The sequence below is a fragment of the Nicotiana attenuata genome, chromosome 10 (genome assembly GCF_001879085.1).
Source record: "Nicotiana attenuata strain UT chromosome 10, NIATTr2, whole genome shotgun sequence".
Classification (NCBI taxonomy): domain Eukaryota; kingdom Viridiplantae; phylum Streptophyta; class Magnoliopsida; order Solanales; family Solanaceae; genus Nicotiana; species Nicotiana attenuata.
Window position 1 is genome coordinate 48,341,762 of NC_031998.1, and position 12,151 is coordinate 48,353,912.

General features: G+C 36.6%; 1 protein-coding gene and 1 long non-coding RNA gene across 3 annotated transcripts; one reads left to right on the forward strand and one right to left on the reverse strand.

Moving 5' to 3' along the window:
- LOC109233476 (pollen-specific leucine-rich repeat extensin-like protein 3) lies at positions 1,308-3,761 on the forward strand. 2 transcript variants are annotated; one of them, XM_019399364.1, is made up of 2 exons: positions 1,308-2,858; positions 3,003-3,761. In XM_019399364.1, exons 1-2 carry the CDS (start codon positions 1,361-1,363, stop codon positions 3,641-3,643), a joined length of 2,139 nt encoding a protein of 712 aa, XP_019254909.1. In that variant the 5' UTR covers positions 1,308-1,360; the 3' UTR covers positions 3,644-3,761. The 2 variants fall into 2 exon arrangements, with proteins under 2 accessions (XP_019254909.1, XP_019254908.1); XM_019399363.1 differs by having other exon boundaries at positions 1,309-3,761.
- LOC109233477 lies at positions 4,969-6,492 on the reverse strand. Its single transcript, XR_002069078.1, has 2 exons — positions 6,390-6,492; positions 4,969-5,423 (listed from the first exon to the last, which is right to left on the reverse strand). It is a non-coding gene; the product is annotated as an uncharacterized LOC109233477 (long non-coding RNA).

Here is a 12,151-nt window from a genome sequence, read left to right on the forward strand (position 1 = left end):
AAAAGTGTAATTATATAAAGTTTGGGGTTAAAATAAAGTTTGGGGGCCAAATGGCTATTTTTTAAAATTCCAAACGGTTGAAAATTAAAGGCCAACGGCTAGATTTTAAAATCTGACCGTTGGCTATTTTTTAAAAAAAAAATTTTTTTTTTAAAAATTAGCCGTTGGAGCCCGTTAGGACCGCTAGGCCCGGTTGAACCGGCCCAGGACCGCCTGCCGGTCCCGGGCTTAGCGGTCCCGGTCTCGTGGGCTACACGAGCAAGACCGGCCCGTCACGGGCTTCTTACCCATTAAGGGACCGGCCCACCAGGACCGTTTAGCCCGTTAGGACCACGGGCCCGGTCCGGTCCCGGTCCCAGACCGGCCCACCAACAGCCTTAAATAGCCTCTTGGAGAAATGTAGGGTAAGGTTGCGCACAATAGACCCTTGTGGTCCGGCCCTTCCCCGGACCTCGCGCATACCGGGAGCTTAGTGCACCGGGCTGCCCTACATTAATTAGGTCAAATAAATGCCTATCATGTCCTGTACAATGTGCAAAACAAATACAAAATGCTTTATAGCGGGAGCCTAGTGCACCAAACTTCTCTTTATGTCTATGTAACATTTATTATAAAATTTAAAAGTTCCTCCCAAAAGATGTTTCAAAGTTATATTTTCTAGCTATACCTTCTCTGTTGATGACTTTGCAAAATTGTTGGAGGCTTAAGAACAAGCAAATGCCAGTTTTGAATCCGCTTACTGAAATCTGTTGCAGAAAATTTAATAAAGTGATCGACTCCATTCCTTTTGTTACTTATAAATTATGTAAGAGTATAAGGTGAAATTATATTTTTATTTTAGTAAATAGTACATATAACATAATGATGATTATAGTTTTAAGTCCAACTAGTCACGTCGAGGTGGACAAAAAAGAGAAAACAAGTAGAAAAAAATCAAAGTCTGCCAAAAAAAAAGGTACTGCATTGTCAAACGTTTATGTATTACTGCATGATTTATTATGATATCAATATTTCTAAGTTTTGATAAGACAATAAGAAAATATTACCATACACAAAAATTAAATCAAGATGTTTAAATATTAATATCCATTAGTTTTAGACGGTAAAGAATAAAAACATAATTTGTGATTTTCCCTGTGAATAGGTTGAAAGATGGTCATCAACAATTCTTTCTCCTAAAATATTGTCTATCAAATTTTTCACAACCCTCCAAATATTGTGAGGCTAATTCAAAAAAACATCAACTAACTCTCAACCTTGAACCATCCTCCTTCTACCTCCATATAACACCATCCATTTTCCTTCCCAACATGATTCCTATAAGCAGCCTTGGGTCTGACTTAGGGGATCTTAAACAAAAATGGCTAATCCTCCAAACATAAAGGCCTTAGGTTGCTTTCTTCTCCTCAATCTTGTATCTTTTTCATCCTTTTCTTATGCATTAACTGATAATGAAGCCGCTCTCATCGCTCGTCGTCAGCTCACGGCTGGCACGGATGATCTTCCAAATCTAGTTGAATATGAAAAGAACATTAAGTTGAAATTTGCAAATGCTAGGCTAAAGAAAGCTTACATTGCTCTTCAAGCTTGGAAAAAAGCTATTTACTCTGATCCATCAAATTTTACTAGTAATTGGGAAGGTCCTGATGTTTGTGCATATAATGGTGTCTTTTGTGACAATGCATTAGATGATCCCAACATTTCTGTTGTTGCTGGTATTGATCTTAATCATGCAGACATCGCGGGGCATCTCCCTGTTGAGCTCGGGTTCCTAGCTGATGTTAGTCTTATTCACATTAATTCTAACCGATTCTGTGGAATCGTCCCTAAGAGCATTACGAATCTTAAACTTTTAGATGAGATTGATTTCAGTAACAACCGTTTCGTGGGGCCATTCCCTAAGGTTGTGCTGGAGTTGCCAAATCTTAAATACCTTGATCTTAGGTACAATGATTTTGAAGGATCAGTGCCTTCTGAATTATTTGATATGAATCTTGATGCTATTTTCCTAAACAATAATCGTTTCCATTCCACCATTCCTCCAAATATTGGCAACTCCAATGCCTCAGTGGTGGTTTTGGCTAACAATAAATTCCATGGTTGCATCCCTCATAGTATTGGCAAAATGGAAAACACATTAGATGAGCTTGTTTTCACCAACAACAATCTCTCTGGTTGTGTTACAGATGAAATCACTAAGCTCAAGAGCTTAACGATTTTCGACATCAGCAGAAATAAGTTTGTTGGATCTTTGCCTCAGGGTTTGAAATCCATGCAGAAAGTTCAAGTTCTTGATATTGCATCAAACATGTTTATTGGAGAAGTTCCAGAGGCTATTTGCACCTTACCAAATTTGGCCAATTTCACATTCTCTAACAATTATTTTGATGTCTTGGATAAAACTTGTGCACCACCACTTAAGAAAAATCTTGTGGTAGAAGATAAGGAAAATTGTTTAGGAGGAAGACCAGACCAAAGAAAAGAGAAAGATTGTCAATTTGTTTTGAGCAACCCTGTGGATTGCAGTAAAGATAAATGTAGAGCTAATAAAGAAGGACCAGCACCAAAGGATCCAAATCCTCCAATGCCACCCAAAAGAACCCCTTCCACCCCAAAACCACCTAAGTCTAATCCACCCAAGATTTCACCTTTGCCACCACCCGTGGCATCGCCGCCTCCGCCAGTGCCAAGTCCAAAGCCAAAACCACCTCCGGTTCACTCTCCACCACCACCAGTGGCATCACCTCCACCTCCAGTGCCAAGTCCAAAACCAAAGCCACCTCCGGTTCACTCTCCACCACCACCAGTGGCATCACCTCCCCCACCAGTGCCAAGTCCAAAACCAAAGCCACCACCAGTTAATTCCCCACCACCACCAGTGGCATCAACTCCACCACCCGTGCCAAGTCCAAAACCACAGCCACCTCCAGTCAACTCTCCACCACCACCAGTGGCATCACCTCCCCCACCAGTGCCAAGTCCAAAACCAAAGCCACCACCAGTGGCATCACCTCCACCACCCGTGCCAAGTCCAAAACCACAGCCACCTCCTGTCAACTCTCCACCACCACCAGTGGCATCACCTCCACCTCCGGTGCCAAGTCCAAAACCACAACTGCCTCCAGTCCACTCTCCTCCACCACCAGTGGTATCACCTCCACCACCAGTGCCAAGTCCAAAACCACAACCACCTCCAGTCCACTCTCCTCCACCACCGGTGGCATCACCTCCTCCTCCAGTTCACTCCCCACCTCCACCAGTCCACTCTCCTCCACCACCCTTGGCATCACCTCCACCTCCAGTCCACTCTCCTCCACCACCAGTGGCATCACCTCCACCTCCAGTTCACTCCCCACCGCCACCAGTTCATTCACCACCTCCTCCAGTTCACTCACCACCACCACCAGTTCTGTCACCACCTCCTCCAGTTCACTCTCCACCGCCACCAGTTCACTCACCACCACCTCCAGTCTTTTCTCCTCCTCCACCAGTCCACTCCCCACCTCCACCTAAACCTATTCAATCACCACCTCCTGCTCCATTGGCATCTCCCCCTCCACCTGTTTTCGAGGATGTTATCCTTCCTCCAAACTTGGGATCAATTTACGCGTCACCACCACCACCAATTTTCCCAGGTTACTAGAGGGGATGCATTACTAACATCTCTCTTATTCATCTTGACAAACATTGTTAGTTCAAAGAAATATGTATACATCGACATTTAAATATACACAATCAAAGAAATTTTATTTTTCTTAGTCCATCTTCTTTTTATTAATTAAATCTTTATCTTTGCACTTCGCTATATTTGGATTTGATCTTCGAACGTGCTAATTGAACAAAATATGTTCAATCAACCGTTTTATACTAAGTTTTGAACATGTTCTATTCTTTCTTGTTCTACTCTATTAGCTAACGCGTTTTTAAGAATAAATAAGCTTACAAATCTTTAGCAGAAGTTAGGGGTGTTAAATGAGCGGGTTGGGTCGGATATGAGCCGGTCGAAAATTAAATGGATAATGCAAAAACGGATAAAATATTCGACCAAATCCATATTTAATATGGATAGAAATGGGTTAACCGGCGGATAATATGACTTCTTGAATATGAAATTTGGTGAGAATTTCTAGTCTCCCAAACTTGAGGAACCTCCAATTTGTCTTTACAAATATAAAAATTAAATCCATTGACTATCCGTTTTTAAAAGTTCATTATATATATAAAATCCAATTTTTAATGGATTATATGAATGAATTACCGTCTTTTTAATCCATTTTTCCACCGCCAACGGAAGTTAATGACCTTTTTATCGTTTATTTAGAGAGTACATTATAAAATAGCGCACAAGTTTCTCTATTTATCACAACATAAACCAACTTAAGTTTTAGTCTTTAACTTAAATTAAACCACAAGTTTCTCTTTTAAGTTTTCAGCTTTTAGTTTTTAACTTATTTTTCTATACTATTTGTTTGTCGTTGTTATTGTTGTTAAGAGTATTTATTGTTGTTGTAGTACTACTTCAAATTAATAAAAATATTACACGTAATTTTAGGAATTCTTGGCTTCATTAAACAATCTTGAGTGACTTTTGAAATGCGATAAATTCATAAAATAATCCGGCAAATATATGATCAGTCATAAAAAAGGATAAAGGCTAGCCCAATCAACTCTATTGTATCGTATTGTTACTTTAAATACAATGTTTATTTTGATCGTTACTTAAATTTTATTGTATTGGATCATTAAATTCATCATTATGTAACAATGAAAAGTTTCACTTTATGAAACGACCGATTTGGTGTGGTCGCGTCGTTACCTTATTTTTTTCCTCTCATATTGCCCTTCCTTATTATTAAATAATCACATTTTATCATTTACCTTACCTTTTTATATAATAATTCTACATTGCACCTTACTTTTTCTTTATAATAATGCAAGTTTATTTTGTTGGTGCATGACATCATAAAATAACGGTAAACAATATAATCTTACAATACTATATGATACATTATAAAATGATACATAATAACCATCCAAACAAGTTGAATACATTGTAATTATTCCTTGCAACAGAGAAAGCCATTCACTTGACTTCCTTCATTATTTATACAAAGCATGAAACAAAACATAATAAAAACAGTGATCGAACCACACGGAAAACGCAGATACATAGCAAGGATTTGGCAGAGTTCGTTGCAATTGATCAGTAATTTACTACTTTCAAGCAATATACCCACATAACTTCCAAGTTGTACATGTGCAGCAAAACCAGCAACCATGACAATCACTATTTACGATGCATTTGTTGTTACAGGTAACCCAGGAGTTAAGTTGTGGCAGTAGTCTTCTCTCGAGTCCTGAGATATCCATATCAGCATTTCGTGCAGCATCCACATGTGTGTTTGAGAACCACACCATATTGACTGAAATATTTCACCGATATATATTATCAAAATTAAATGATGACATGTATAACATGAAAAGCAAAACAATCAATCGCAATACATATCAAATATGCGTATATTGTACTCCATGTGTTTCGACATAGATGAGCTAGTTTGAGGAGAAGCGGATTCAGAATTTTAAGAGGGTGGGTGCACGATGTTACATTTAACGGCTTTAGCTTTAGTCTCTTACAATGAACGCAATACACTTTTAAAATTATATTCTTTTTGAAATTTAAAGAATTTTCACATAAATATTTATACTTCGTGCCGAAAATATATAAGACGTTCAGAGTGGGATTTGAACTATCAATCACTTGTAGAGGTGCAACCAATAATAATTGCACAATAAGAGTCTTTGAGCATGAGTTCACGCACATATATTTAAGTAATTTTAAAGAAATATAACATTGTTATACATGGTTTAGGGAGAGGAGTATGGGTTCACGGGAACCCATATTCATCAACCTGGATACGCCTCTGAGTTTGACTCGGCACGGAGTTTAAGAGAAAAGCGGGAGATTTTTAAAACTTGTGGTCTTAAAAGTTTAAGAGGTAAAAGTTTTGTGGGACCACAACATTTTGTGGTGATACAAGCTTGTCATTAAGGGTAAAATAAAAAGTTTGAAGTTGAATTATTTTCAATTATAGAAATGTGGACTAATAAGGAAAGTGTATCATATAAATTGAAACTGAGGGAGTATATCATTTAGAAGAGGAGTTTTGGAGCAATGGTAAAGTTGTCTCTGTGTGACCTATAGGTCAGAGGTTCGAGCAGTGGAAGCAGCTACTAATGCTTACATTAGGGTATGCTGTCTACATCACACCACTTAGAGTGCGACCGATCCCCAAACCCTGGCTGCTTTTTTATATAGATCATATAGACAACGGGTCAACGACAACACAATATATATAATTTAGAGATAAAGATAAAGGGATACTAACATGTAGTTGCCACGAGAAGAATAGTGAGAACCAAACCAAGTTTAAGCATCGCCATATATAGTAAGACTTTAGTACTTCAGGCCTACTTGAAGTTTTTGTTTGTGTCTTTCATACCTTTCCAAAGGCTTGAATTTATAGGCCTCTCAGCCATGGGATATAATTGTTTTCTATTGTTTTTTTAATATTTATCAGCTTGTTTTATGTTAAAGTCTTGCCAGGCTATCATTCCAAACCCCAATAATGCAATAGTTAATTGTTTCATGTTTCGTTCTCTCTCCAACCTCCCAAAATTTAAAAATGTATTAAAATAGTTAGAATTACACAATAGGCATCTGGATCAAGAACTAATGTGCATTAATTAGTGCTTTCAATTGTCTCAATTAAAATAACTAGTTTCTGGTTACACGCGTCATTCGTGTATCTACTATTAGTGAGTATAGTTTTTTTTTTTAAATCACAAATATTATTTAAAAAGTATATTTGAGTTTAAAATAAAACTTAAATTAAGTACCTAAAGATGATGAATATTATGTATTATTTAGTTAACACAATATATATAATTATACTCCACAGAAATCCTTAGAATGAATGCCTTATTGAGTTATCCACATATTATATTTAATGTTTACCTTAAAAACAAAAGGCATGAATGTCACCTTCTTAGTTAGTTGACTTGCAAGTTTCTAGCCAAATGAAAACATCACCAAAATACGTAAAAATGTTATGCTAGTCTAGTAAGAAATTATCCCCTTACTAAGATAATAAAAAAAATGTGAAAATCAATAATATGTTCAAATGTCTTGGTAAGAGTTTACCATTTGGATCTCACGCTAAAAATATCTATTTCAATTGATTAGTTAAAAAAGTAAAAGTAAACAATTAAACTGCAGAGTCCTCCTAAAGAAAGAAAAGATTGCATACTCTAATTAATCTACAAAATATATCCAAGATTAAGAGTCAAAGGGAAGAATGTTCAAACGAAGAATGGATAATGGGCTTTAATAAATGAAAAAACTTTAGTAATTTGTAAAAGTTTATTTTGAAAAGCATAACAATTAGGGTCAGTTTGGAAAACCACCCGGTAATTGAAATTCCTAGGGTAATAAGTACACAATATAGTAATTACGACGGCCTGTTTGTTTATCATAACGTAATTGCAGTGTATTACAAGCGTACTATTTGGTTGCACAAGCGTAATTACACAGTTAAGTTAAATTTTAAATGAATAATTATCAAAATTTAAAAGTTAATATAATAAATATATGCTAAATAATTTTCTATAAGTATAAATGTTATAAGATTTGGTATTTAAGATGCATATTTTTTCTTTAATATACATTAATTAGTAATCATATATTTTTAATTAATATTATAAAATAATTGATATATATTTTTCAAATTAATAATGTTTAGTATAATTAATTATTAAAACTAAAAACATACGTGATGTAATAACACCATGGAATACATGTTTGATAAAATAATTAATATTTATAAATACAATGTCATAACATTATTCAAATATTTGAAAACTAGTCTATCAATTCTAACTAAAAAATTAACAACATTGAAATAATAAGTAAATACTACCAAAACAGGTAAATTAGAACCATATATATAACACAATTTGAAAATCCAAAAAAAAAAAAGAAATTCCAATACAACTTAATATTAGGAAACATAATAAGTTTGTAGCCTCATTCAATAACAAAATACTACTTTAATGATATCACCCATTAGATGCCAAGTTTGTTAATGACTCATTATTTCTAATATTAGGAGGTGTAATTTCAAAAACTAGAATAATAATGCAGTTACGCTAAATGAAGAAAATAAACAAATAAGAAATAAAATATACGAGCAATTACATGGATTCACAAGAAGTAAAGGTAGAGAAATAAAAGATAAATAATGTACAAAGAAAAATATATTTTAAAATTAAAAAATAAATCAAAGTGAAATTATAATTAAAAATTTAAAAATAAAATAAAATAATGGAAATAAAAAGTTATAAAGAAAATAAATTAAAATAAAAATTAAAAATTAGAAAGTAACCTTGTAATTACACAATGTAGTTACCACCAATGCTCACTTCCCCCTTGAGAATTGGAGAATATAATTACACCTCTCCAATTACACTCAATTACATGCTAACTGTAACGATCCGACCGGTCGTTTTGAGCTCTAGCGCGTCGTTCGGCGGTTTGAGGCCATGAGTAGCTTCACTTCAGGTATTATGACTTGTATGTATGGTCGGAATCGAAATTCGGGAAGTTCGGATTGGATTTGGAAAGACAATTTTCATTTCAAAAGCTTTAAGTTGGAAGAATTGACTAAGATTGATTTTTTGAGTAAACGATCTCGGAATCGGGATTTGAAGGTTCCAGTAGGTTCGTATGATGATTTTGGACATGGGTGTATGCCCGGATTGGGTTTTGCATGACCCGGGAGCATTTCGGCGCCTATTGTGGAAGTTAGCATTTTTGGGTGAATTTCATAAATTTGGGATGAAGTACATTTCAGTGTTAACGATGTCCGTTTGGGACTCCGAGTCTGGAAATAGCTCCGTATGGTGATTCTGGTATTGGGAGCGCGATCGGAAGTGGATTTGGAGGTCCGTAGGCCATTTTGGAGTCATTTGGCTGAAGTTAGAAATTTGAAGGTTTTTGAGAAGTTTGACCGGAAGTGGACTTTTTGATATCGGGGTCGGATTCCGATTCCGGAAGTTGGAGTAGGTCTGTAATGTCGAATATGACTTGTGTGCAAAATTTGAGGTCAATCGGACGTGATTTGATAGGTTTTTGGCATCGAATGTAGAAGTTTGAAATTCTAAAGTTCATTAAGCTTGAATTAGAGTGTGACTCATGGTTTTAGCATTGTTTGATATGATTTGAGTCCTCGAGCAAGTCCGTGTTATGTTATGGGACTGGTTGGTGTGATTGGATGGGGTCCCGGGGGCCTAGGGTGTGTTTCGGAGCAATTTTGGTTAAATTGTTCTTGCTGGTTAGCTGGTCTCGAAGTTGTTCTTCACGAACGCAAAAGGCCTCACGCGTTCGCGAAGAAGGAAATTTGGACTGGGCTCTTTTTCTCTACGCGTCTGCGAGTGGGCAGACGCGTTCGCAAAGGGCGAGCTGGTAGAGCTTCGCGTTCGCGGACCCTGTCTTGCGTTCGCGTAGAGGAGTTGGGAAGCTGAGGCAGATTGTGCTTCGCGAACGCGAGGGGCTTGCCGCATCCGCGAAGAAGGAATTTTGGGTGTGAGGGTTTTGAGCTTCGACACGAGGGATATTCCGTGTTCGCGAAGAAGGGTCGGACTGGGCAGTGAAGTGTTTTAAAAGCGGGTTTTCGCTCATTTCATCTCAAATCTTTCATGGGAGCCGATTTTTGGAGTAACTTGGGAGTGCCATTTTCATCACCAAGCATGAGGTAAGTGGTTTATACTAGTTTTGAGTTAAATACATGAATATATATGGATTTGAACATGGAAATTAGTGGAAATTGTGGGGTTTTGGTAGGAAACCTAAAATTTATTTTTGGATTTTGACCATGAATTTGGGCATGAAATTGAGAGTAAATTATATATTTGAGTTCGTGAGGTTATGGATAAACTTTATCTTCGAAAAATTTCGGAATCCGGCCATGTGGGCCCGAAGACGATTTTGTCAACTTTTCGAGCGAAGTTGGGAATTTATATAAATTGAGTTGTTATAAGTATTAGGGTATATTTTCATTGGTTTGCCCATTATTTGGATAGTTTTGGAGCGTGGTGCATCGATTTGAGTCGTCGGAAGGGCTTGGGAAGCCGGTTATGAAATTTCGGAGCGAGGTGAGTCTCTTTTCTAACCTTGTAAGAGGGAATTAACCCCATAGGTGAAGTAATTAAATATGTGCTCCTATTTGTGGGAGCTACGTATGCACGAGGTGACGAGAGTCCGTGCTTAGGCACTATTATGCCTATGTCCGGGTAGTTTTTAGGCTACATCATGCCTTGTTGATATTGTTGTTGATTAATGCTTATTGCTTGCTTTGAGAAGAAATAAGATTGATGTTGCGTAATAATTGTGTTGAAAGGAATTTTAATTGAGGAGTTTAAGATTTTAAGCGTTTCCATTAAACCTAGTATTTTCGAAAAATTGAGGAACCTTATAATGACTTAAGAAATCTATGTGTAACCGCGTCGCATGTATGTATCGCGAGCGGGGTAATCTCCTTAAAAGCTACAAGCTGAATTTTCCTTATTTTGAAAAGGAATCAAGAAAGAAATATGATTTTAAATGTTAAAATTATATTTGACCGCGTCGCACGTATGATTCGCGAGCGGGGTATTTCCTTCTACTATTCTCGTGGGAGCGGGCCGATCGCCTCGGCAGGTTAATAGATGCATCTATAATTCGTGCCATTCGACCCTCTGGCAGTGTACAGTTTACTTTTATGTTAGATCGGGCCATACGCCACAACATTTCCTCTCTCTCTCTCTCTCTCTCTCTCTCTCTCTCTCTATATATATATATATATATATATTATATATATATATATGTGTGTGTGTGTGTGTGTGTGTGTGTNNTGTCAAGGTAAGTGATTCCCACATATTGCAAGTTAAATACTTGGATTTTATATATATATATATATATATATATATATATATATATATATATATATATATATATATATATATATATATATATTTTAACATGAAAATTCATGGAAAATTAGTGAAAATTTGGGATTTTGGTAGAAAACCTAGAAATTGGTATTTTTTGAATTTTGACCACGAATTTGGGCATGAAATTGAGAGTAAATTATATATTTGAGTTCGTGAGGTAATGGGTAAAGTTTATCTTCAAAAGTTTTCGGAACCCGGGCACCTGGGCCCGAGGGCGATTTTGTCAACTTTTCGAGCGAAGTTGGGAATTTATATAAATTGAGTTGTTATAAGTATTAGGGTATATTTTCATTGGTTTGCCCATTATTTGGCTAGTTTTGGTGCGTGGTGCATCGATTTGAGTCGTCGAAAGGGCTTGAAAAACCGGTTATGGAACTTTAGAGCGAGGTGAGTCTCCTTTCTAACCTTGTAAGAGGGAATTATCCCCATAGGTGAATTAATTGGATGTGTGCTTCTATTTGTGGGGGCTACGTACGCACGAGGTGACGAGAGTCCGTGCGTAGCTACTATTGTGCTTATGTCCGGGTAGTCTAGGACCCAAAAGCATGCTTTACTTGTAATAATTATAACCTTATTGATAGTTTAAATTGCTTTAATCGTATCGAAGTGGTAAATGATTTTCTAAAAGAGTTAAATTTTGTTTTCTCGACTTGTAAAGGAGAAATTGACACCTCCTTGAATAATTGTTTCCCTGATGATGTCTTGATTGACTGTTTGAATGTGTGATTCTATGTGTACCTGCGTCGCACGTATGATTCGTGAGCGGGGTGATTGTTTATTTATATTTGACCGCGTCGCATGTATGATTCGCAAGCGGGGTAATAGATGCATCTATGATTCGCGCCATTCGACCCTCTGGCAGTGCACAGTTTAAATATTGTTGGATCGGGCCGTACGACCTCGGCATGATTTGCGCGTGCTTGTATTGCTTGCCTTGAGATTCATAGATGTTGATAATTGTACTCCCTGGCCTGAGATAAATGTATAAATGATGAAAATGAACTTGGGAATTTCCTATAAACGAAAGAATTGTTATTTGCCTCATGCTATTGAGTTACAACCATTTTTTATGAAATCCTCTATTTTACTATCTTATTGGTAT